Source organism: Vitis riparia, chromosome 6 (genome assembly GCF_004353265.1).
Source record: "Vitis riparia cultivar Riparia Gloire de Montpellier isolate 1030 chromosome 6, EGFV_Vit.rip_1.0, whole genome shotgun sequence".
Lineage (NCBI taxonomy): Eukaryota > Viridiplantae > Streptophyta > Magnoliopsida > Vitales > Vitaceae > Vitis > Vitis riparia.
Window position 1 is genome coordinate 15,211,688 of NC_048436.1, and position 26,188 is coordinate 15,237,875.

The 26,188-nt window shown below is 34.6% G+C and overlaps 3 protein-coding genes across 4 annotated transcripts; 1 reads left to right on the plus strand and 2 right to left on the minus strand.

The window, feature by feature from the left end:
* Positions 1–4,963: 4,963 nt before the first annotated feature.
* On the minus strand, positions 4,964–8,787 carry LOC117916087 (pentatricopeptide repeat-containing protein At2g30100, chloroplastic). The gene is made up of 2 exons (XM_034831916.1): positions 7,710–8,787; positions 4,964–6,192 (listed from the first exon to the last, which is right to left on the minus strand). Exons 1-2 carry the CDS (start codon positions 8,469–8,471, stop codon positions 5,419–5,421), a joined length of 1,536 nt encoding a protein of 511 aa, XP_034687807.1. The 5' UTR covers positions 8,472–8,787; the 3' UTR covers positions 4,964–5,418.
* Positions 8,788–14,104: 5,317 nt separating this feature from the next.
* LOC117915918 lies at positions 14,105–16,369 on the plus strand. 2 transcript variants are annotated; one of them, XR_004651476.1, is made up of 6 exons: positions 14,105–14,573; positions 14,713–14,789; positions 14,902–14,938; positions 15,044–15,149; positions 15,230–15,937; positions 16,123–16,369. XR_004651476.1 is itself a non-coding variant. In XM_034831664.1 (5 exons), the coding sequence occupies exons 1-5, from the start codon at positions 14,303–14,305 to the stop codon at positions 15,807–15,809; spliced, it is 1,071 nt and encodes a 356-aa protein (XP_034687555.1). In that variant the 5' UTR covers positions 14,105–14,302; the 3' UTR covers positions 15,810–16,014. The 2 variants fall into 2 exon arrangements, 1 of the variants encoding a protein (XP_034687555.1); XM_034831664.1 differs by lacking the exon at positions 16,123–16,369 and having other exon boundaries at positions 15,230–16,014.
* A 2,565-nt stretch (positions 16,370–18,934) lies between these two features.
* On the minus strand, positions 18,935–20,095 carry LOC117917029 (light-inducible protein CPRF2-like). The gene is made up of 4 exons (XM_034833259.1): positions 19,752–20,095; positions 19,544–19,634; positions 19,338–19,464; positions 18,935–19,254 (listed from the first exon to the last, which is right to left on the minus strand). The coding sequence occupies exons 1-4, from the start codon at positions 20,093–20,095 to the stop codon at positions 18,935–18,937; spliced, it is 882 nt and encodes a 293-aa protein (XP_034689150.1).
* Between the last annotated feature and the right edge of the window lie 6,093 nt (positions 20,096–26,188).

Below are 26,188 nucleotides of genomic sequence, written 5' to 3' on the forward strand. Positions count from 1 at the left end.
ACCATTTTTGTATTTTTCTTCCCTACTTTTTTTTTTCTTCTAATTTATGATTCTAACGTATCTTATATATTTCTTCAACTACAAACACAACACAAATAAAATGTATATTAAATATTATTTTTTTAATCAAAATTAGAAAATTAAGATATAGTTTTAATTTAAATATCATTTTATTTTTATCATCAAATTAAGCCAAGTAATAATTTAACCATATCTTAATGTCCATCATTTTTTTTTTCAGGTTTTAATAACTAAATGTGTAGTCCAAATGCTATATGTAATTAACTTTATTTTAATATAAACTTTACTATAAAACTAATATTTAAAAATTTTGAACCATACAATACTTGAAATTGTGGTTAATGTCATGGTCTTGCACACATATTATCCTTTATTATTTATTTTTAATATAAATATAATTTATACATAAAAATTTAATATCGTGCAATGGTTAAAATAGTAAATTTGTGTTTATTTAATAAATGTTCTCGAAAGTTTTTGAATAGTCCTATAATTCCATAATTCTACACAACATAACAAAAATATTGTATCTGATGGATTTTCATGATATCTCACATCAATCATTAGAAGAAATTCTTGATACTACTCTTTATATGAGCTTCTTTTACGGGCTTTAAAATCTTGAATATCCTCGTCGTTATATATGAGAACAATTTGTCGGGATGTCATCAAATTTCTCAATCGATACAAATATGGGATGAATTAGGCTGCAAATGGTATATTTATTAATTAGGTGATAAGCATAGGTCAAAGCGAAATGAGGGTTTGTTAAGAAAAAGGAAAATGGTTGAGTAGCTTACAAACTATGGAATTAGTTAGCTCTTGAGTCTCATAATTCAAAAGCGTATTCTGCAATCCATGAGGCCTTTTCTACAGTGTAAAGCAAACCCTGACCAATAATTCATGATGAGTTGACACCAAAATCTGGAGAATTACATTGCCAACCGTTTATGGTATATGATTGGTAGAACAGTAGTCTTGTTGTCTTCAATCATTTATGAAAAATACTATTGATGTTGCTTCTGATCTGTATCCACAAACCTCATACACCATGGAAGATCAGATAAAGAACTTATGAAAGCGGGGAGGAAATATGATTGGAGAGCAACCTTTCACCTTCCGGTGTTAATTCCAGTTGGAGGAATTTTCAAACATATATTTACGGATAGAGTATGAAAAGATAACACTAAAATTTTTGAGTAAACACATTACACACGATATACTCATTGTGGTTTGTCGATATTTCCTTACAAAATTTTGCGATTGATTCATTGTTGAAATGTCAAAATCAAGACCTAATTGGCGCACCGCCCCAAAATAAAAAAATGGGAATTCAAGCTAATCGTAGAAGCCAAACATCCTAATCGTTTTTATTCGTAGGACAAGTGCCCAACACGTGAGTATGCATGCACCAAACAATACATTACGCCAATTATTCACTAAACTCATTGAGGGAGAGAGGCTCATGGCCCCAATTATTTATGGTTTGGTGACCATTAGATCTAGGGCACTCCTTCCCATAATGTTTATTAAAAATAAATAAATAAAGGTACCATGTCCTCCAGGACAAGGGCTCTAGGCATTATTGGGTTACTAATAAACTAATTATTCTGGGAGAGAGAGAGAGAGAGTCAGCAAACATATCCAAAAGATTTGAGGGCATTTTTCAGTGGTGGGTGAGGTGGAACCGTGGAAGCAAATCCTGAAAAGAAGACAAGAGAATATATAGGGGAGGGGCTTGGAGGGAGGGAAGAGGATTGGGGGGAGGCGTCACGTGGCTTGGGGACTCCATGTGAGGCGCTGTGGAGCAGTCTGTTGCTGGCGAGTCAGAGTAGGACATGCGCATCGAGAGGAGATGGTGCACATGGGAAGAGACACCAATCAGTGTTTGGTTCCTTGTAGGGTCGAATCATCATCTCTGGGTGTGTTAAAGACAAGCGTTACAGACTCACTAGGGAGGGAAGTAGATGGTTAGATACTCCAAGGAAAAGTAACTAATTTTCGAAGCTTTTGAAGGGGGTGTTTGGTACATAGTGATAGAAAATGGGAAGTAAAAAATCATTCAGTTTTTTATTTGTTAATATTAATATACTTAAAATACTCATCTCATTGTCTTAAAAGATAAAACCCATTATTACAAAGAATTTGATTCCTCTTTTCCCATGCTATATTGCAAACACACCCTAAGAAAATGGTAAATTTGTGTCAATTTTTAAACGTTGGTTTTAACCTTTAAAAGGCCAATACTGCAAAATGGCAAAGTGGTAGGAGTAAGAAATGGAATGGTTTAGCCATACACATGGCCTCTTTTGCCAACCTTGCAAGATTTGGGGGCATGAGGGCGGGCCAGGAAAAATGGAGATGCAGCCTTTTGGTGCCCATGGGTCCAGAAAAAGAATGCCTAATACATCCCTCTTTCTTTCCTTCTTTTTATTATTTTTTTATTTTTTTATTTTGATGTAATTAAAGCATGGTATAAACAGCCAAGAAAGTACTACTTAAATTCATGAACACACGGACCTCTAGGAGTAAAATCCAAGGTGCTCTCATGAAACTATATGGCCAGCCAGCTTCTCTCTCTAATACCTTCACAGGGTTTACTTTTAAATGACAATCTCAAGGCCTTAACTGCAAAAAAAAAAATGTCAAATCCTTGGAGAGGACACACTGGAGACAGACAAGGAGCATGAAAGCTGTAGTTACCAGACCCAAATAAAACCCAAATAGACCTTGGCAGCGTCTGCCCTACCTTCCGCACTACAGCAGATAAATCACATTAAAAAGCTTGTAAATTTATGTGGTTTTGAAGGCAAGACATTAATGCAGTGCACATCTTTACAGACTTGGTGGCCCCGTAAACGCTGATAACTAAAACAACCTACTTGGATTGTCGCCCAGTCGCTGTTATGAAGTGTTACAGTTGACATCATCGGGCATCACACATTACATGTGAAGGGAGTTGATTCTGAAAAAACCTTCTAACCAATTAGGTTACCTATGAGACAGGAAATAAATTGTGCAGGCATCTACCAGAATAGCCATGGGCAAAATCATCACTATTTTATGTTTCAAGCAAGGATTGTGAGTTTGCTCAGCAAAGTAGGGGGATTAGTTAGCTTGGGGTGTTGTGTAGTTTTGTTTTCCAATGTGCCGCTGGTATAGTTGTATAAGGAAAGTTCTAAGATTTTGAAGGTACTTGTTGAAAATGTAATATGGGTGATTGAAAGCGTATGTTGAAATCTAGATGGTTGAATAAAGATATAAGACAAAGAAATGAAACTAAAATATAAAAGAAAGAGACTAGGAGGGTGTTTGATAAATCAATCTAATGACTTAATAAGATTTGATGACTTAATTTAAGTGATTAAGAATATTAAAGAGTTTATTACACTTTATCTCTCCAACTTATAGCATGTTTTGCACATTGCCTCCTCAAGTTCAAAATCGAGAAATGTATCCTCCATCCTTTATAATTGTATGCAATGTACATTTTTTGAGAGACAATATTATTTTTTTTAGATGAAAAGGCATGTGCTCTTCACGTTACCAAGGGCAAAATGATCATTTTAAAAAAACCCTAACTAACCCTCCTCTTCCTTCGTTCTTCTTCTTCTCTCTTCAGTGTTTCTCTCTCCTCTCCAATCCTCAATCCTCTCTTTGATGAAAAAGCCAATTGGGAGGACTAAAATTCTTGAAAATTCAGTTTTGAAACCTCAATTATGGTAAGTATTCATATATGGGCTTTGAGGAAGGATGTGATGAAAACAACAAAAAACTCATATTTCAAACCTAAATTTTATTTTATTCTAATCGACAGCTCCCACAATTCAACAAAATCAGGTTTATGGCTATAAGGAATTGAAATACCTCCGATTCACAACCAAAGATCCAAAAAATCAAGCTTTTTGAAAAAAACCCAAATCAAGAATCGAGACATTCTAGCAATTCTACAAATTTTTTGAGAAAAATCTTAAAAAAACCAAAACTTTTCGTTGATAGGTATCTTTTGACAAGAGAAAAAAAGATGCCTAAATGTTTATCTAGCATCGACCACAATGGAAAGAGGTAGGAGAGAGAGAGTGAAGAGAGAAGCGGAAGAAGAAGAAGGAAGAAGGACCGGTTAGGGTTTCAAAATTTTTTTGACCCTTTTGCCCTCAATCACATGGAGAACATATGCCTTTCCGTCCAAAAAAATAACCCTATCTTTCAAAAAATGCATGTTGCATGCAATTATAAAGGACATATGATACATTGCTTAATTTTGAACTTGAAGGGACAATATGTAAAACACGCTATAAGTTGGGGGTAAAGTGCAATAAACCCAATATTAAATATGTTTGACAAAGTAACTTAATATTATAATTTAAAATTAAAATTAATTTTAATAAATCAATTTAATGAATTAATATTACTTAATAATTTAAGCATAATTTAACTTAAAATTACTTTAAATCATTAATCATTAAGTATTAAGATTTACCAAGTGCCCTCCAAAGTACAAAGCAAAGAGACCAGACTTAGGTGTAAAGAAATGGACCCTAAAATGTATATATGTCACGATTTGATTGGTCCCATTTTCCAGTATGTACTGAATCGGTAATGCAGCTGGACCCTATCATAATCCTGTGTACATAGATTCTGGCCTTTTTGTTAGGCTAACTGGTAATATTTTGTGTAGTGAAACCTTTAAGATCATTCTTACTTGTAGTCAGCAGCCACATAAATCTAGACTTTTTTGGGCATGCCATAGCTGTTCTTATCTTTCAATGCTAGGGTTTATGCAAGGTTTTATACTAGGCTCCTTGTTCAAGAATCCTCCATTTCTCATGTCAGATGTTTGTAGGCGAGACAATATATCAAGGTACCCGAAAGAGTGACTTTTCTCCCATAAGTTAAAGCTGATTTAAACAGAAAGAGAAGCATGCGCCATCAGAATTACGAATGATCATAACAGATGAACATAAAATATATAATAGAGGTCCAACATATATAAATTATCTTCTAATTTTGTTCTTTGTATAAGTATGACACTCAAGCAAGAAAGGAACAAGAATGCCATAAGAACACACCTGTAGTACGTATATGCAGTCTTTCAAGTTACATCATGTCGAAGGTTCTCGAATCTTGACTGTGTTTACAGCATCACCTTATTTACACATATTCGAGTCTGAGAGCAAGATTAACCAAAATGTATTTCTAATTTCCACAGGCACTCAATCTCCTAGACTGGTTCATCAGCATCATTTACTCTCTTATAGCATCCAAAACTATACAGGATTCGCACGTAAAAAAGGTTCCAGTACAATAAACTTTTGTGGTACAAAATCTGAACCATGAGTGCATGCTTCCAAAACAGATTTTGGAACACAGAATCTTGTAGCTTTTCTTCAGAATTATTCAAATCGTTTTTAAGATCCAAAGCTTATACTTCTTTATATACAGATATACAAGACAAGGTCCAATCAAATTGGCATCGGAAAGGTGCTTGCAAAGCTTGAGATAAGTTTCTACATTTCCTGTTTGTTGGATCCTATTTCTCAGTCCCTGCAGCACAGCTGCCCTGTCTAGATACTCTGGACACAGGCCCAAGTCAAGCATTTTAATAATTGTTTCTGAAGCATCATCAAAATGGCTTCCTTTAATGTAACCTCTCAACAACCATGATAAGGTTTTCTTCCTACGTATAGAACTTGTGACCTCCATTCCAGTAAGCAATCGTGAAATAGCACTGGCCTCTTTTTTGGAAGCACAGATGGCCAGGACAATGTCATAAAGCTCCCTATCGGCTTCTTTACCCACAAGCTTCATTTCCCACAATTGTCTTTCTGCCTCAAGTCCACGACCAGCACAAATGTACATAGCAAGGAGTCTCTCATAAACCACCCCATGAAGGGGAGACCTTCCCTCTTGAATCACCCAATTGGACAAGCACACCCCATCAGCTAGAAGGTCAGATTGGTACTTCTCAATAAGTTCAACATTTTCTGCATCAAGTTCAGCTATCAAACCAGACTTTGTGAAACCTTTTAACTTGCGTAAAGCTTTTGCAAATTCATTCAGCTCTTTAACTACAGCTGTCATTGCAATGAGGTAGCTATAGACCTCTGGCTTCAACCCAGATTCTCTAAGATGAATCACCAATTTGACTGCACCCCTGTAGTTCCCCTCTGCCTGATAAAGTGGATTTTAAATGGATCATAACCATAACAAGCAAAAGGTAAGTACTTATAAGATCTGCAAGCCAAAATATAACCAAGCCTGTAAAAAGGTACTGTAATTAAATTCACTATAAAATATGCCAAAGAATGCCTACCAATCAATCAATATTAAGTAGTTGATAAACACAGTTAGTTCGACCTGTCATGAGTGGAGTCCAAGTACATTTAAGAGACTTGTGATATATGAAAAAGCCCCCTTGCTTACTTCTTCAGCCTTGTGTCTGGACTGAGCATGATATGACTCACTAAGTTGATCCTCATTTGGTTGTTTACCAAAGTTTAACCCATGATCTCACTTTGATTAAATGCAAAAAAGCGAGTTTAGGTCTTACTTCACCTAAATGCAATAATTTTTTTTTGATAGGTAGAAGCAATTGTATTCAAAGCACCTAAAAAGAGCCCAAAAGTATACAACTTAAATGTAAGAATATGATTTGCCCAACAAAATTTCATGTGTTGATATTCATAAAACATGTCCATCTGACATCCCACCCGTTGTATCTAGGCCTATCATCGTGATCCAATCTCAACAAGTAGATTAGGTAAGTGATCCCATTACAAAAACCCATCAATGATCTAAATCTGTTTGATCCAACAACTAGAGGATTGAATTTGAATATAAGGAGATCTAATCTGCCTGGGGCCTAGTCTGTTTATACGATAATAAAATGCATAGATATTACAAACACTGTATACACAATATATGCTACATCGGATATCATAAAACAACTAATATTCTATATGGCACTTAAAAAGTATTTTTAGTTCCACCAGACTATATCAGGTTATAGATCTAATATTCAACAATATACGAATTAAAATCTAATTTCCTAAATTCAATCAGGTTAATGGATTGTATCAGTTCCCGATAATTTCTCAATGAACAGGACCCAGAAACCCCAATCTGATCCAAACCCTTTCCACTCAGAAGCATATTTGTAGGTCCACCAATTCAATACCTATGAAATACAAAAGAAACATTTAAGGATGCAACAATTTTTATTTTCCATAAATAGGAACTGGTATTTATGGGCTCTGAAAACCCATTAGTTGAAATTGCGTAAGTGAACCTGACAACATGGTGTTTCAAAACCATTCCATAATCATCCAGTTAAGAGTTCTAATGTTATTTTAATGAGAATCAAGTTATCATGCAAACTCAATAACATGATAATAAGAATTTCAACTAGATCAAATACCACATGAAATTCCAATCCAATCACTAAAACAAAGGAATTCAACCCCACCAATAGAATCACAGAAACACAGAATGAGGAAGACAACAATGTCTCCTTGACATAAGATTAAGGGCCACAGCATCTAGTCCTAATGCCCGGTATGAGATGGCTTCAATGTATTGTTCTTCTACAATCTATAATATGAGAAAAAACATTAATGGCATTCAAATTCAGAATAAAAAACAATTCATCTAGCCATAAAACCAAGAATTATAATTCAAAAAAAGTTTACCATCATCTTCCAAGCAAGATACCCAGTTGGGCCTCCTTTATGGCCATCCCCATCATCCTCAGAATAAGCAATTTCCCGTCTCAAAACCTCTTTCACAAACAAAACTGCTTTCTCCTTCTCCTCCATCTCCCAATACAGAGATATCACTTTCTCAATCATACTAAAACCAGGCTTGAGTCCAACACAATCCATGTCCACAAGAAGGTCGACCACATCCCCAACATCATGTTCCCCTTCAATCAGCTTCTTAACCCAACTGCACATTATCGAAACCATAAGCTCCATAGTCTCCTTATCAACTCGGTTCTCCTTCCTAAGCCACTCAAACACCTCCAGTGCACACCACGAGTCCCTTCCTTCTTGCGAAAAATACACCAGCACCAGCTGTAATTCACGAGCAGAAAGCCGATCATTCATTTCCTCGAGAACATCCGAGGGCTCCCTCGTCATTCGCTCTAATTCCTCTATGGCTTCGAAAAAGCCCTCGCTCATTTCATCTTCATCGTCACTCGTCAGAAACTGATCCAATTCAACCGATTTGAACAACCTAAATTCTCGAATTTTATCTCGTTTCGGGACTACAAACCTAGGGTTTTGGTGGTTGCAGATTGTAGTTGCCCTTGAACAATATTCCCCTAAAAAACTCCGAGAAAACTTGGGAACGATCAACCGGGGCCGTTGAATTGAGAAGGATGAAGAAAGTGTAAAGCCCAATTCGGTCGGACTCATCAGAGAAGAAGCAAATCCATGCGCAGAGGCCATGTCTTCACTTCACTTCACTTCACTTCACTTCAATTCAAGACTTTCGGGTCACATGAACAAAGCTACCAGAATCACACAGCGTTTGGTTGCCAAGAAACAAAGAAAAGAAAAGAAAATTTTGATGTTCAAAAGATGAACCGCCCATTCATACCAGACTCAGTTGAGTAAAAGTTTTTTTTTCCTTTTTCTTCTGGATTTCCAAATAGAAATTCAAAATTTAAGCTTCTGTTTCATTTTTCCCGGCAACCAAACACAATTGTCATGAAAAATGAAGTCCAAGAGAAAAGGGAGTGCTGTCTGGCACATCCATTCATTCAGTAGCATCGCCAAGACAAACGAAAGAATAAAAGAGGAGACGTGTTCCAATGGAGTCTACTCAGCGAATCTAACCACAGGGCCCAAATCCAGTGATACTGACCCCATTTTCCTTTCACACAAGGCCGAGCCCGATATCTATGAGGTTGAATCCTCTGCCCAAACAAAACAAGCCCTGGCCCAATTAATTGTTTTCTTGGCCCTAATAAAATCAAAGCGATTACTGGACCACTAATAGAAGCTTAGCCTCATTTACCCCATTGGTTTGAGGAAAATTATATCATTCCTCCAAAATCAGAATCGCTCTATGTTTGAACATCAACATTGATCGTTAGATCCAAAAACTATAATTTTTTTTTCAATTTTCAATTATTGGGCCTAACATTAGGAAAAAATTTAATTTATTATATATTAAGGAATGTGTGGACTTGATATATTGGAATTATTATCACAAAAGAGAGTTTCCTATGCTAAAAACTAATCCAAACCATATCAAAATTTTGGGCTGGGCCTCTGCCGAGATGCCTCACGGCATGAGGGCATGGTGGATATGATGGCACGATGAGATGATGGGTGAGGCAGCACGCATGGAAGAGAGAGGGAGGAAGGTGGTGGAAAAAGGACAAATATGCTAATTCTGGAATAATGGTTTGATCCGCATTAATAGGGCTACGTATTTTCTCATGCAATAAAATAATATGGTTTCGGTGGAATGTAATAAATAAAAAAATGGGGATGGATTGTTGGGAGTTGACCTTTGAGCATTTCAAGTCTCACTCTGCATACCAAACAAACCTTCAGTGTTTTAATAATTCTCACATGCAGGACAAGGCCCTCCCTTTTAATACTCACAAAACACCCACCTCCCCCACCCCCGCCTCCCTACATCTCTCCTTTCTTATTTATAAGCCACATTCATTCTTCAATAATTCATATGAAACTTTATACAACTTATAAATAAGTATGAGATTTATTCGTAGCTGTATTTGAGTCAAAAGTTTATATTAAGGGACCAAAAAAAATAAAATAAATTATTTCGACTCTTTAAAGGAATAAATTTATTTTATATCTTTAAAATTTACTTTAAAATTCACCACAATTTAAATTTTTGTTTGATATCCCATTTTTTAAAAACAAATTTTAAAACCGTTAACATTTTATTTTATTTTTTATTTTTTATGTAAAGTTACTAAGGGTTTGTTTGAGAATTATTTTTTAGAACAGTTTTTTGTTCTCAAGAAAAAAAAATACAAAAAAATATATTTAACAACTAAATATTGTTTTGTGTTTTAGGTTCTTAAGAACAAAAAATATGGTATTTTTAAAAAACATCTTTTTATTATTTTCATTTGTTTTCTAAAGATTATTTTAAGAAATAATTATATATATATATATATATATATATATATATATATATATATTACATGTAAAAATTATTTTTAAAACATATTTAAAAATATTAAAAATATTTCAAGTTTTTAAATAAACTTTTGTTCTACAAAAATTAGAAAATAATTTTTAAAAACTATTGTTAAAAGCTATTTTTTAAAATTGTTTTCGAAAACAATTACCAAACAAATCTCTTAATATTCTCTGACTTTAAAAATAAAAAATAAAAAATACATCTAAGTATATGCTTATTTAGTGGCATGATATAATTAATTTTATGTAAAATTTATTAAAAAAACAATATTAAGGCTGTGTAATTATTTTATTATTATTATTATTATTATAATTTTGAGCAGACATCAGAGGGCCAAGGACAATATAAGTAAAAAAATAAAAGAATAAAAAAAAAGTTTATTGTATTTAAACAAAGGGAGGAGCTGAGGATAGAGATTAAGTGATGGGCTATCAACTTGAGGAGGCTGCGAGGCATTTGATTAAGAAGTCTGCGGTCCGCGGTCCCAGTGTGAATGGGAAAATACATGCTGGCCATTGTCAATGATAAATGGACGTCATACTTAATTTCGGGGTCCACAGCTTATAGTAGAGGGAGAATATCACCCTTCAGATATAAACTAAGAAGAAATTGAATTTTGAATGGTGATGGGTTGGTGATGAAGAAGCGTGAGGCTGAAGTGGCGTGATATCATCAGATGCCTAGATTCCTATACATCTGGCTGTGCCTGTCACTTCTAATCAGACATTTTCATAGACAAGGGTCCACTTACACTATGGCTTTGTCTCCAACCTCAATTTCTAGATTGGTCAAGAATGTAATGCCATTCTCATCTAAGAAAATGGATGCTCCTGACAACAAATCCACGTTATGTTAGATTTTTCTCCCATTTGTATGAACATATTAGTCTGATTCTTTAAGCTCCTTCCTTGTGACATTTCCATGGGAAAAGGGCTGGTTTTTTGTGTTCAAATGATCAAAGTCAAATTTGAACAATAAATTTTGCACCAATTCCGATTTATTTGAATGGCAACACCAAGGTGAGTAAATGAGAATTTATGAAGGAATAGTTAGACAATCCCAAAAAAGAGATAATTTTAAGGGTTGGGATGACAAGTTCAGGACAGGTCGCCCCCGTTCCAACCCCACCCTATTTATTCGAAACAATATCCATCCCCATCCCATTTAAAAAATTAAACAGGGTGAGACTGGACGGGATAGGTATGATAAATTCTCATACTCGTCCTACCGTTTAACTTTTTAAAATTTTTTTTTTAAAAATTACTTTTAAAATTTTTAATTATATTAAAATAAATATATTCTATAAATAATTAAATTATTATATTTTTTTAATAACTTATTTTATTAAAAATATTTTATTATTATCTATATATTAAAAATAGTAAAATAAAAATTAAATTAAATTAAATTTAAATTTTAAATTAAATTAAATTTAAATTTAAATTTTATATATAATCGAGGCAGGGTGGGGTGGAACAATACTTGAACCTGCCTTGGGTTTTTAAAAAAATTCTCAAATCCGTCTCAAACCTGTTTATTAAAATTAAACCCCGTCCCATTAGGGGCGGGGTGGGGCGGATACCCGAAAAGACCCGCTCCATTGCTATCCCTACTTAAGGGCCTATTTGGTAAAGATATATTTTCCAAAATATTATTCAATTTTTTAGAATTAAAATATATATATATTTGACAATAAAAAATATAAAAAAAAATATTTTTATTCTTAAAAACAAAAAATATGATTTTTTTTTTAGAGAATATTTTTCAATTATTTTTAATTATTTCACTTTTTTTGAGGATTGTTTTGAAAAATAATTTAAAATATATTTAAAAATATAAACATTTCAAGTTTTTAAATAAACATTTGTTTTATACAATAAAGAACAATTTTCCATCTTTTTTTAATTTTTAAACTGTCTTCCAAAATAGTTTTCAAAAACTGTTATCAACACACCTTAATTTGTCTAAAAAAAAAGTCATTAACAAAGCATATAGTTAGGCATATGATGTATATTTAATTATGAAAATTTTCTAGAGTGTACTATTTTAGATTCATGTTAATTTATACTAATGAATATTATCACCATTGTCTTCTAATGAACTTTCCGAACATACAACTGAATATATAATCAAGTAGTCATATCATGATGCATGATTCATACATAAAAACAATTTGAAGAGTCCAACCAGAACACATCGCTTTCCTGATGAATTCAATGCTCACCTTTTCCACACTTGATTCTTAGCAGCCCAGATTGACTACAGCCAACAACAGTAATGTTGGACCTGTATGAAATATATTAATGGTTTTATCAGAAGAGGCTCCTCAGAGATTGTGCTGTTCCTCCTTGATGGATGAAGTAGTAGCCCTAGGCATAAACAGAAGCATCATCCTGACGATCCATCATACAATTAATTAACTATGGGAACAATGAATATATTAAGCTTTAGGTATTGGAAAGGAGCATTCAATATTGTGAGGGATTTGAGGAGCAAACCATACTATATACTATATACCAACCCCATATAAAGATAAGGAATCTTGGGGATGAAAAATACAACTTTTGGTGTTATTAGGTGCGGTCATATGGTAAGAAGTGAAGACAAATCCGTGAACACCGACAGCAAGAATCATCACCACAGACTTCCCAAGGCCTTGCTTCCCAACATTTACATTTTTATTTGCCTTTCTGTAAGTGTTTCCCCTCCTCACTTGCCTCTGAAACGCGTGGGAGGAAATCGATTCATGCCATGAAAGTGAAGCAAACTCACCAAAGTTGTGTACTCAATATGGGTTTTTGGTTTTGTTGCCAAGAGTTCGGATTTTTGTTCTGAGAAGTCAAAAAGAAAAAAAATTATGAAGGGAAATGATTTTTTTTTCTTTTAATTTTTTTAGATTTAGATGTTATAAAAAAAACTAATAAAAAATAAAGAAAAGACGAAAATGTTAAAAGATTTTTCTTATAATTTTTTTAGATTATATTTGGTGATTAGAAAGCATTAAGAAATAGTTGTTTATATTTAAAAATAAGAGAGAATCATTCCACTATACAATAAATGTGGAAAAACTTTGGATTACCTTTTTGAAATGTCCAAGATTTAAAAAATAGTTGTTTCATTGTTAAGTTCTTCGTCTTAAATCTTGAATGAAATCACATTAAAATTGAGAATCACTTCATTTTACAGTAGAACAATCTTTTCACATTCTTTTGTAGAGAACTTTTCTTTCCAAGTTCACTCTATCTTTTTTATTTTTTATTTTTATTGTGGTGGTTTTTAGGCAATTTTTGACGGTTCCAACTCTAAAAAATTGTTCCCCCATTATCTTATTTGATTGGATCGGGTTGGATCACTCTGACTTAAACACCCATCCAACAATAAATAATATTATAGAAGAACAAAACCAAAATTGGGTTTTCGAAACATTTCAATCTTGTCTCATTTATGCACTAAACCGTAAGTCCTTTGACTCGATATCTCTCATTTTTACTCAAATCTATCTCCACTTCAAATTCAAACTCTGCAAACATTACATAAAGAAAGAAAGAAAGAAATAAGATCAATGAAGTCCACTATAATGTTCTAGCCCCATAGTTGTAATCCAAGTATTAGTAGTAGTTGATGATCAGCGGGGAGTATATACGAAGCGAATACGTGAGAGGAATATGCTTTGCACGCGCTGGAGAGTACTTGGGTCTAACATTTGACTAGGTTTCATTATACAATGTGCTTTTCCTCTTCAATTTGGCAAAGCTAGCCCATTCTACTTCACATGTATTCCCATACCATGCATTAATGAATGATGATGATGTTGTTATGATATCGCATGTATGCCTACATGACTAAGAACATCAGCATCTACATATGCTAAGACTTTAAGAGTTAGGGTTTCTATATTTCCATCTCTAAATAAAAAAAAATTCAATCTTCCAGTTGAAGAAATTTGCTCATATGTTGGAAATATTGACAGAAGGAAGATGATAAATAGGGAGCTGTCCATACCAAGAAAGCTCTAATGCCCAATTGTAATTTGTTTTAGTCATGCCTTGCCGTTGAAGTGTCTCAACTTCCTTTTTAGATCGAGTTTAAAGCCATGGAAAGAAGCATGGAGGAAAGTGGAAAAGATGACGGTTCTAAGACAATTGATCCTTTTGATGGGAAGGATGATGAACAGGAAGATGATGGAAATAAGACTAAAACTAGTGTCAGCTCAGGCAACAGCGTAGTTGATCAGGAGAGTGAAAAGAAGACAACCTCCAATGGGGTGAGGCAGTATGTGAGATCAAAGGTGCCAAGGCTTCGGTGGACTCCTGATCTTCATCTTTCTTTTGTTCGAGCCATAGAGAGACTCGGCGGTCAAGAAAGTAAGTTTCATGAATTTTCTTCACTCTTTCATGATCATTGCAACTAAATTCTACTATATATCCACCAAAGCTTTTGGGGCTTCCTATTTGTAAGAACATGGCTTGATCTCCGTATTTCAATTTTTTTTAATTGATATAGGAGCAACTCCTAAGCTAGTTCAGCAACTGATGAACATCAAGGGCCTCAGCATTGCTCATGTCAAGAGCCATTTACAGGTAATATAAGATTACACAAAATGAAATGAGAAGCAAATTGAATTTTCAGTTTAATTTACTGTTTCAATTATCATTAAGATCAAAATTTTTTCCATGGACTTTGTTGTGACAGATGTATCGAAGCAAGAAGATCGATGATAAGGGTCAAGGTATACGCATTCAAATTGTTGTTCTAGGAGATTTAGCAATTAGTTAAGGTTAATCCTTGGCCATCTAGGATGATTTTAATAATATAACATGAGTGTGTTTGACAGTTATAAATTCTAGAGGACAATTGCATCCCAACGGGAGTGCAGTTCACAACCTTTGGCAACTTCCCACATTTGAAAGTATTGACCAAAGGGTTGGTTTCAACTTCAGGTATAAAACTATGTGTGCTTGTTTTGATTAATATAAGTGTTGATAAATTTTATCGTCTTAACATCACGGCATCTCTCTAGATATAGCAACATTTCGTGGGGTGGACATGGGGACTGGATATCCAGACCTTCTATGCCTGCTATGGGAGCCGGCTTTCATGATTCAGTAGCTGGAAGGATCTCTAAAGGAATCGGCACCAGTCTAAACAGAAGGAATGAGGTTTTCTACATGAATAATGATTGCACTTTGATCACTGAGCAATACAGCAAGAGACCCCATGAATTCCGGGAAGAATTTCAGATGTTTCATGATCGAGAACACATCCGTGCGCTAACCTGCAGATCAATCCCTACAGAAACCACTTGCACAATACAATTGCATAGAAGAGGAGTGCAAGATAAAGGCTTTAACAATTCAATTTCCCTAGATGGGAACTGGAGTAGTAATAGGGAAGATCAAAACTCGCTCAAAAGGAAAGCTCCAGATAGTGATATTGATCTGAATCTGTCACTGAATACAAGATCAAGAAAAGAGGCTAGGAAAGTGGCTTTGGATGAGGAAGAAGTACTGGACAACAATTTATCTCTTTCTTTGTCTTCTCCATTAAAGAAAGTAAACTATTCTATAGATCTAAACATGCCCTCAAAGTTTGCAGGTTGAAAGAAGGTATATAGTACAAATGAAGAAGCCAAGGTTGGCAAGTACTCTGGATCTGACTCTATGAATTAGAGAATTCTAGTGAGATCTTGTTGGTACTTGGACACAAGGATATTGTTGTGTGTTGACATGTAAGGCTATGTCAAACCGTACTTCTATATCATTTATGCAACTCATTTTGTTCTTCCAAAAACATTTTCTTGGTCCAGAATTTCAGTTCACTTGCATTTCTAGCCTAGTTTTCTTTCTCTCATGTAGCTTGAATTTACCCTTGAAAATGCGAAGTATATATCTGATTTTTTTTTCTTTTCTGCAGAGTGACTGACTAACTAATTAAGTCCTTAAGAGCAATCTTATACTGAGACCTATGTGAGTTCGTGCCCTGGTTGTACCTGCCATTGATCATCTATTATATCAGTCTAGCTATCAGACAACACATCTTGTCCTTTTCTTTTTTCTCGAGGGAGTGACCAATGGATTTGGAGCTTTTAGAGTTATTATTAACTTGATTAATTTTTAGGAGTAATCTTATGCTAAGAACAATGCGACCACATCCCTATTGATTGTAGTGATTTTTATATGAAGATAGTCCAAATTGTATGCTCCACTCTTGCTTGCAAACAATAGTAATCCCGCTGCAAAGCTTAAGAACCATACAAAGGTTGCAAAAGTCATAATTTATGTTATGGGTGCAGGGTGTTTTCTCAATCTTTTCTAAGCAACATATTCCAAAGGTTTCTTTTTTTTTTTTGACATTTTTGTATTTTTAAGAAGGGGTTTTTCTTTTGTAAGAGTCACAACCCTGAAAGAGTATGCTTTCTGGGTTTAAGAAAGAGGTGATTGAAGGCCTGAAGATGCTCTAAACCCATCCTCATATAAAATGAAGTTCATCTAATTTCATCCATATATATATATATATACACACACACACCATGAATCTTGTGTCTTTTTTGCTAGGCATCAGATTTTCAGTAATTTGGCAATGAACATTTAGCGGGGTATGTCAATTAGAAAAAAAAACTACGAGTGATTTCGTAGTGTTTTTAAATTTAAAGAAAATAAATGTTCTCGAGTCCGAGTACTTTAAGTTTAAAGAAAAGGACAGGGAAAAGGAAAAAAATTCTGGAGTTCAGTAGTGCGCATATCTCTGACAATTCCACTGCATGAACTAAATACATATAGCAAGTAGCCTGATTAATTTCCACGTACCGAAAGGCTAGCTAAGGCAACTTCTACTATTCTAGGGGGAAAAAAACTTGCAATTTTACAACAGTCACTTCAAGTTTGAGTAGGAATGAACTAAAGCAGAGTCATGGCATAGCCCAAGTAAAATTGCCATCTGAAAAACATAAACAGGCATGCATCTGTTCTGGGAAGTGCTGCAATTTCATATTAACTCACATAATGCTTTGCCAGGGGTGAAAACTCCATGGCACTCGGGCATATTTTCTCACTTTATAAAATCACTAACAGTTTAACAATTCTAGCATATTAATTTGGACCTAAACAACAAAGCTAGAATCCATTAGCCAGGTTCGTTTCGGAAAAGCCAGAAGTTCTTTTCAAAGTAAATAATACTTCAGATTTGACTATCTTTCTTTAAACAAACTCATGACTTTAGAAAAATGTCAATATGAAAGTTACGAAAATATTACTTGTGATACAATTTTTTTTTCCTGTTTAATTTTGCTTCTAGCAGAACGTGGAAGCAAGAAGCCTTAAATAAGACTTCAGAGAGGACTGGGCCACAATGTTAACCCATTAATCAGTGGCTTGGCCTTGTCTTGTGTTGGTGCCTGAATGGTGGCTGGTTTACACATACAGAGAATTATAAAAAGCCTTGCAGGTTACCAAGAGCAGATGAACAAAATTAAGAATCATTCCTTCAAAACCCCTTTACTGATCTTAGTCAAATCTGAAAAATTCTTTATGCAATTATCCAGAATCTGAAGTATCTGCATAGTAACATAGATGTGTACTCTTCTTTTCTCAAACTTGCCCTAATATTATGTTGGTTGGATGTTCAATGGAAATGAATATAATTAACCTAAACTTTATCTTCCAAAGCTTATTCCATATCATAATTTTTTTGCAAATTATATATATATAATCTCAATTGGGGCTAAACTTGGATTTAATTTGGCTTGGAGGGAAAATTCCCGCTAAAATCCCGTACAGTTCATACTTAATTACACACCTAATAATTATGTTTAATTAAGTTTTCAAAATTCTCATTTTGATGCACTTTTGGTTTTACTATTTTAAAAGTAGAAAACCTAAATAAATTTTTAATTTTTATAAATATCAAACATGATTCCATAATTCTAATTTTATTTTTTTCTTGTTTAAGATAAAAAATAAGAAACATATGAGCAAGAAGTGCATTTTTCTAACATTATGATTCTTGGTGCAAGTTTTGTCAAATTTTCAATATTCATGGTTGCAAGTGAGTGTGTTTTATTTTCTTATTTTAAGATTTGTTTAAACACTCATATAATTGAAATTTTTTTGATACCTTTCCCTTTTTTTATTTTTGGTATTAAATTTTAAAACAAAAAGGTAAAAATAGGTTAAAAAAATGATTCATAAATTGTTTTAAAAATGTTTATTCAATAAATATAGAATAAAAAATTTGCAACCAAACATACCTTTAATATAAAAGATAAGTGTACATTTGAATTTGATGGTAGTTTGTTTTTAAAGTATTAAGGGTCACAAAATTAACAACATAAATTGAATAAATGAAAACTATATTTTAATTAATGGTTGATTATGAGGATGATTCTGATTTTTAAAAACAACTCAATCACATTCAAGGAAATAATAACAAGGTTTATTTAGAGTTGTGTTCCAGCTAGGATTCAGTCTTTAGCAGTTCTCTTTTGAGTTGGAACTTGAAAGATACACCATGGATAACAGCAAAGATAAGCATTCAACAACAGCCAATTTTACAGAAGATAAAGACATTCAACACAGAACTTAATGAAAAAAAAACACAAGAAAATCAACAAAACATGGAAAGAGATGATTAAGTTCAAAGAAAACAGACCAAGGACTAAAGAAAGTTCAATTGAAGCTACTGGGGACCTTGAAGATTCGGTGAGTTAAAGCCTTAAACTTTTTCACCTCTACTCTACCCCACCAGGCTGATATTTTCCTGGATCTGCCACCCGTTCCTGCCCAGGTTGATATGCCTCAGAAGCCACTATCTGATCGACCTTAGTCATGGATATTCCCAAATTCTCCATCTTCTCAGACCCAGATGGTTGGCGCATGTTGGGATGAGCAAACTGCTGCTCTGCCCAAGGTTGATAATACATGCCTTGATTTGCGATATAATCCTCCTGCCCAGATGCCCAAGCGGCCATCCATCCCTGTTTTTGCTGTTGTTGCAGTTCAAAGAGTTGCCTGAGGTGATATAATTCTGTTTGGTGAGCATCGGTTTCGGCTGCCAAAGGTGAGCATTAGTGTCAGCGAGGGGGAGAGAGAGGGAGTTAGAGAGCGAGAAGAGAAAGATTGGGTGGTACGTACCATTTTTGAGATTTATATGTTCTTGCAGCTTTGTCTCCTTTTGTTTCATGAGCTCATTATCCATTTGCAATAGCTTTTTCTTACGCTGGATCAATACCACTTCTGGAGAGAGTTGCGCTATTTGAGCCTGTACATATGCATATAGATATTAGAAAATGAAAGAAAAAATTGCTGATACTTATAGATTCTCCATAAATGTTGATTACCTCAAATTCTTTCACCTGGGTTTCCATTTCATTAATGTAGTTGGTCCTTCTCAGTCTAGATCTCTGGGCGGAAATTCGGTTTGAAAGAAGCCTGTGAGCCAACATAATATGTAAATGCTTAGAGTGCTCTCCATCATTAGAAGAATCAAGACCAAAATGATTGATAGGTTCTTGAAAAGAAAAGAGGTGAAAGCAGAAATGGACAAACCGTCTGAGTCTCCTGTCGTCCAAGTTAGGGTCTGGTTGAGGACCCCTGGTGGCATCAGGCACAGTCACAGGTTCAGTTCTGGAAGAGACTTCCGTACCACCACCGGCAGAGATTGGATGATTTTGAGGGTGTTGAGATTGATAATGGGGAATGATGCTGCGGTTCAATCCTTCTGGAAGTGGTCTGTTGCCACCCCCGCTATGGACTGTCAGCTGGTGTTGCCTTCCATGTTGGGATGAAATAGGGGGCAACACTTGGGTTGATGGATCCACCCTCGACCTTGGGGGCGGTGGAGGTGGCGGTCGCGGAAGTCCGAAGTGATCCTTTTTGTTAATTCCATCCATTGCTTCTCCTGAAAAACAACCACAAAGCAACTACTGTTTTAACAAAAGATAGAGAAAACCTGAGGAAAAAAATAGACTGAGCATACTAACCCTAACAAGATATGGTTATGGCATTTTCAAAAGGAAAGCTTTGTATATATAGGGTAAGAAAATAAATATATTAGTAAGAGAAATTACTAAATATAAACCTACTTTATTGCACTGTAATTAATTTCACTCACAATGTGAAAATAATGCCATTAATTTAAGAACCAATTAATATTATATTTGACTAATTAAATGCACTTGGTGGAGTCAGATTTTTTGGTCTAAATGCTAACATTAGCTCTAACGAGAAGAGCATGGAGACGGAGAAAATTATTGGTTAATTTTGGAAAGCTTTGTTAGTAAAATTCAGTGGAGTAACTCTTTTTAATAGAAATTTGAAGGCTTTCAGATTGACAAATAAAGATTAAGGCATCTTATTTTCAAAGTAGAAGCCAAATAAAGGATATATATGCAATGCTAAAAGAGCAAGGGTGTTCTCTCATCAACTCTTTAAATAAGTTTTTCAATATGCATAAAAGCTGTTCAAGGGTGCACTGATGCTTTTATGTTTCAAAAAGCATCACTTATTATAGATTCATACCGTAAATTCCATGCTTGGGAAGAGGAATTAAAGACCATATAGTAATGGTATAAAAAAACACACTTTCTATTTCTAAAAAATTAAAACTCATAAAAAAGAGCCCAAATTTCAGAAAAATGACAAGCATATTCAACACAAACCATAATGAAAAACAAATAGAAAATGCTAATACAAACTGTTGCTGCACCCAAGGTTGATATATGATTTGTACTAGCCAAGCTTAGTGTTTTTTATTACCTTCAATCATCTTCCTTTAATAATCATTAGAACCATCTCATATGTGAGAAATTTGAAAGCAGTCAAGTTGAATGAATAAAGATTAAGGCATCTTATTTTGAAGTTTGAATGGACATTGGACAATGATCATCAGCATGGTACAACCCCATGTCCTTCTTGGTGCCTAATCCACCTAATGGAGTCTTACTTACAAAATGTGTGTAATCATGATTATTAGCATTTGATCTAGCTAGGTATAAGGTTGCATTTCATTTTCCAAGTTTTTAGAATTCTTGATTAATGCCTAATAGTTAAAATATGTGTGTTCATGATTATCAACATTCCTAAGTTGTGATGCCAAATAATGAATATGAAATTATAAAAGGAACATCCGTGTTTCCTATAAATAAATTTTCCAATATGAACAAGAGATGCACAAATGCTTTTATTGTTGTAAATTAAACAATGAAAACCATTGCCATTATGCTAGCTTATCAAATAAGAAATTCAAAGAATTCATTAATTAAAATAAACAAATAATTTCTATTATGAAAATATGCTCATTTCATAGTTCTTTTCATTAAGAAAAAGAAAAAGAGAAAAAGAGAGATGCCATTGCCACCCTCGAGACTAGAAGTTCCAAGGATATTGTGAGATTAAATTTGAATTCAAACTCAAGACTAATACTCACAGTAAGACAAAAGATAAGTAATTGGTGGAACATGTTAGTATTTTGCTAGATATGCCTTGCCCCATGATATGAAAAGTTTTATGAAACCACTCAAATATTAGGGTTCCTAGTTTCTATACGCAAGACCTATACATTCCATGCTTAATTGCAAAGAAGAGTTAAATTCCATGGTAATAGCATAAAGAGAGAACACATTCAAATTCCATAAAATTCATACCTACAAACAACCCAAGTTTTAGAAAAATAACAAGCATTCAAGACAACCCTATAATGAAAAACAACACATAAAACATGCATAAGCATTACAAAGAAAAAAATAAAAAGGATATCCATGGGTTTAAAGACAACCAACCAAACACTAAAAAGGTTCAATTGAAGCTATGAGGGTCTTCAAGATGCAATGAATTAAAAGCCTTTGTTTGCCTCTGCCCACCTCCATAGACGACATCTATTGATCTTCCCTCTTGCGATTTTTTATTGGATTTGACATGGCTTCTTGCCTTTAAATACACTATTCGATCAAGCTTAAAAACATATATTCCCAAATTTTCCATATGCTCCAATCTAGGTGGTTGGTGCATGTTGGGATTCACAAATTGTTGCTACACCCAAGGTTGATACATGTTCTATGCTAGGTAAGCTTGATACTATTGAAGAGTATGATATACATTGTGAACCTAAATCCTACAAGTTTAAGCTTTTAGAAAAATTGCTTGTTCAACATAGTATCAGAGCCTTGTTTGGTGGGAGGTCATGTGTTCGAATCTCACCACTATAAGTTTATTTCCCTAATTTACTAAGTCTGTGTGTAAGCCTAAAAAAAAAGGTTATATATCAGGGAAGGTGTTGAAGAGCATGATATATCTTGTTTAATACAAGATAACTCCTAGAAGTTTCTAGCAACTAGAAGTTTTCCTCTTGACCAAGTTCCTTACAATTGCTCAATCTTCCCAAACTTAATGCTCAATGTCCATAATATGACATTATTCATTCTTTCCTTAGATGGCCTTAGATTAACAACTAAGGGTTGACAAACTCTTACATCTATTTTTGATGCAATTGTGTATATTGTCATGACTTAAACAAATCAAGGGGAATACTTTTAAGTCTTTTCTCTTATTCTTTAATTGTTCTTTTAATGTTTTTCTATAAAAAAGTTTTAGACCATCCCCATATCAAGCGATAATTAAAAACGTCACAAGTTGTTAATTAGATAATAGAAGTAAATACCCTAGAAAGGGCCTTAAGGATCCCACTTTAGAAATAGGCATGAGTACCAAACCATTTGTATTCCCATCGCATCTAGACACACTCTACATAATTTTAATTTTTCTCTACATAATTTTAATTTTTTTCATTTCCTCATTATTTTATAATCCAAACAAAAGCGTAAGTAAATGTCAAAAAATCAAGATGTTGTTTGTTGGTTGTCACAATTTTTTTCATTTATTTATTCAAAGATACATACTATTTTAACCATTGATCTTTTGACAACTAACTATACTAGCTATAAACTCAGAATTGAATTGCTAAAACTTGTAAATGTTGATAAAGCTCATTTATATTAGTAACATGATTGAAACTAAAACCTCAATTTTTGATCAATTGTTGTCTATATAATAGAACAACTTGACACTAATTGAACATCAAAAAAATAAAATAAAATGATGCTAATGAACATGAATTCCAATATTTAGCAACTTGATATTGACCAAACATTCGAAAACAATGGACATTATATAATGGAATGCAACCTTTTATATCAAATGCTAATGATTATGAGAAAATGCGTTTAACAACTTGACATTTGTTGGACATTCAAAGGTAACAAATAACAAGAATGCTATCTTTTAGAGTAAATGTTATATTACAAGAAAATTTATTATTTGTCATGAATTTTCATTCATGACTAATAGCCATCTATGACAAAAATGTTTACCTTTAGTCATGGCCAATAGTTAGCCCATGATTATGATGAAAGTTTTTTGTGATGGATTTAGGTGAGACAATCACGTTTCTATGACCTTGACCAAAAGTTATATTTTTTTGTGAAATTAATAATCATACTCATGTTCATATTAACTACTAGGCATTAATCGAGTGCTCTAACAACATGAAGAATGGAATCACAAAAGCACAAGTACTGTTACTAGTATAAGCAACTACTTAAAATAGGCAACAATAGAGAATAGGTTGTCCATATAGGAAAAAAAAAAATGACTGACAATTTCTATTGTATATATATTAGGTGTGTATTGAAGACAAGAAACCTTGAATCTTCATTTGTTCAACTTTGATAGCTTTCAAACCTTGAGTCTTCGCACTCTTCTCCTTGTTTTAAGGCTAATATTGACATTTAGTCCAAAAAACTGGCTCCACTAGGTACATTTGAGTCAATTGTAACAAGACAGGATTATTGAATATGACATTATCATCAAATTAGAAAGTAAAATTTGAATATGACATTATTTCTCTAAGATGAGTTATTTATTTTCCTGCCTATATGATAAAGGAAAAACAAAGGTTTTCCATCTCAAGAAAGTTATTAAATACTACATCTTGCTAAGGTTTGCACAAATAGATATTTTAGCTTTTCCATATTAGCTTTCCTCTATTTTCTACTAAAATGAGTGGTTTTCTATGTTTGTTTTTGTAGGCAAAACAACGATGGCATTAACAAAAAGGATTGCCTCGGACTTGTACTAGTTAATCCCCAGGGGGTATTGGGGGAGAAAGAAAAAGCTAGAGTTGCTGGGAGGAACACTTACCCAAAAATTAAAAGTAGTGTTCAGTCCAGCCTTCCTCACTTTTCGTGCTTCTCTTTTTCCCTCAACACCCTTTTTTCCCTGGGTATGGAGCCATCGTCGGTCAGTCAGCTTGCTCAACTATGGGCTTTTATTTAACGGACTGCGGAAGAAAGATCTCTGCAGTTTTTATTCCGGAGCGAGTGTCACCACTACCCGCCCACAGCATAGAGTTTGCGTCGTTGTGCTTTTAATGTTTCCTTTAATTGTCCCGAAGAGTCTATTCTTTATTGAGAGTTCGCTTCGAGATTAATTAAGTTCGGACAGGGTCACTAGGTTTCACTCAATAAACAAACATAGCGGTACAGGGACCATCAGTTCCCATTTCCCGTCTATTATTTGATAGTTTGCCTAGTAGCCTAACCCCAATCCGGTATATGGAAATAGACATCGACAACCAGAGCCTTCTTGTTAACAGAACCCTAGGAAGGATTATGTGGTCAGGTTGGCTTGAATGAAAGAACCATACAAGTCATTTTGCCGCCCCGTCCTTTGATATATAAAGTTCCTAGCGCTCCTAGAGAGTCTAGAACAGTTATAATCTTTCCGGTCTTTTCGGGGTCCCTTCTTCGAGTTCTGTCATTTCTCTGGTCATTTTACGATGACACAAAAACTTAAAAATACTGATTTCACCTGGATAAGTTGTTCGCTTCTAGAGCGCTCAGCCCTGTGTCAGAAAGAGAGTGAGGGCCTGCCAGTACCGGCTAAGATGAGTGAAATCCATTTTTTTGGCTAAAGTAGCCGAAGTTCCAGTGCCATTTGAGTGAGGAATTTAGTTTGAGCCCCAAAGCATGGTTACCGGGGAATTCTATAGCGAAACAAAAAACCTAGTTAGGTACGAAAGAGCTGACAAAAGAGCTATTAGCTATTAGACCTAGGAGTTGGGAGGGCTTTTTCGGGTATCACCTCGAACGGGCAATCGGATTAGGCCCGGAAGAGAGGGTATTCTTGACCTTCAACAACATCAGCTTGCAGAAGACCTAGAAACCCTCCTCAACCACTTTTTGGACCTTTCTCGCTAGAGTAACGAGTGGGATAACATGTGCTTTTAGGAAAGACGGAAAGCGGAACTTATCGCTTGGCTAGGGGGGAAGAGCTAGCTGCCATCTTGGTTCAGTCCGAAAGCACAGAAGAGACTCATTCCTTTGGTCCCCATCTACGCCTGTGTGACCTTCTGTTTTCAGTCAGTCGTGGTCGGGGCTTAGCCCTCAATCCCTATCTCAAGGGCATGACCTAGGGCCCCCTTTCGGGAGAAGAAAAGGGTAGGGATGACAGGATCATAGCTATCAACCAAGGAGTTGTTGATTCGGAAAGATTTTCTAGAAGGTTTAGGAGGTTTATTCCTTCCTTTTGATCTAACAAAGGAGGATTCTTGGTATCTCAGGAAAAGCTCTTCGATCTCCCTAGTGATAATCCGCCTCACTTCGCTCTCTTCTCTTGTTCGTGTTTTGAACAGAGGTCCCTCTTCCCTGCGTTGGGAATGCTAACGCATTTCCTTGTTCGTTTCGTTTTGTGTATATGTCAGAATGAGACTGGAAAGCTTTCCATTCTTCCAAGTGATGAAGCGAGGGTAAGAGGTGGATCACCATTTCCGAGTGGTTAAGGTGCAATGCAATGGCTTTTCCTTTAGTTGTTGGTTGAATGCTTTTTTCTTGAGACTCTTTACCGTCCTATTACTCTTCAACTAGAGGATTGGTTAGACCGATTGGACAGCTTTCAAAGGCTATAATAGCTAAGAGGCTAGCTTCCTTGCT

Bases quoted from the DNA above. Each gene is read 5' to 3' on its own strand.
- LOC117916087 (XM_034831916.1), bottom strand. From the start codon at position 8,471: ATGGCCTCTGCGCATGGATTTGCTTCTTCTCTGATGAGTCCGACCGAA. The intron at 6,193-7,709 runs GTAAACTTTTTT...CCACTTTATCAG, and splicing joins ATCTTGCTTGGAAGATGATG to GCAGAGGGGAACTACAGGGG.
- LOC117915918 (XM_034831664.1), top strand. From the start codon at position 14,303: ATGGAAAGAAGCATGGAGGAAAGTGGAAAAGATGACGGTTCTAAGACA. The intron at 14,574-14,712 runs GTAAGTTTCATG...TAATTGATATAG, and splicing joins GAGACTCGGCGGTCAAGAAA to GAGCAACTCCTAAGCTAGTT. The intron at 15,150-15,229 runs GTATAAAACTAT...GCATCTCTCTAG, and splicing joins AGGGTTGGTTTCAACTTCAG to ATATAGCAACATTTCGTGGG.
- LOC117917029 (XM_034833259.1), bottom strand. From the start codon at position 20,095: ATGGATGGAATTAACAAAAAGGATCACTTCGGACTTCCGCGACCGCCA. The intron at 19,465-19,543 runs GTAATCAACATT...GCATATGTACAG, and splicing joins CCCAGGTGAAAGAATTTGAG to GCTCAAATAGCGCAACTCTC. The intron at 19,255-19,337 runs GTACGTACCACC...CACCTTTGGCAG, and splicing joins ACATATAAATCTCAAAAATG to CCGAAACCGATGCTCACCAA.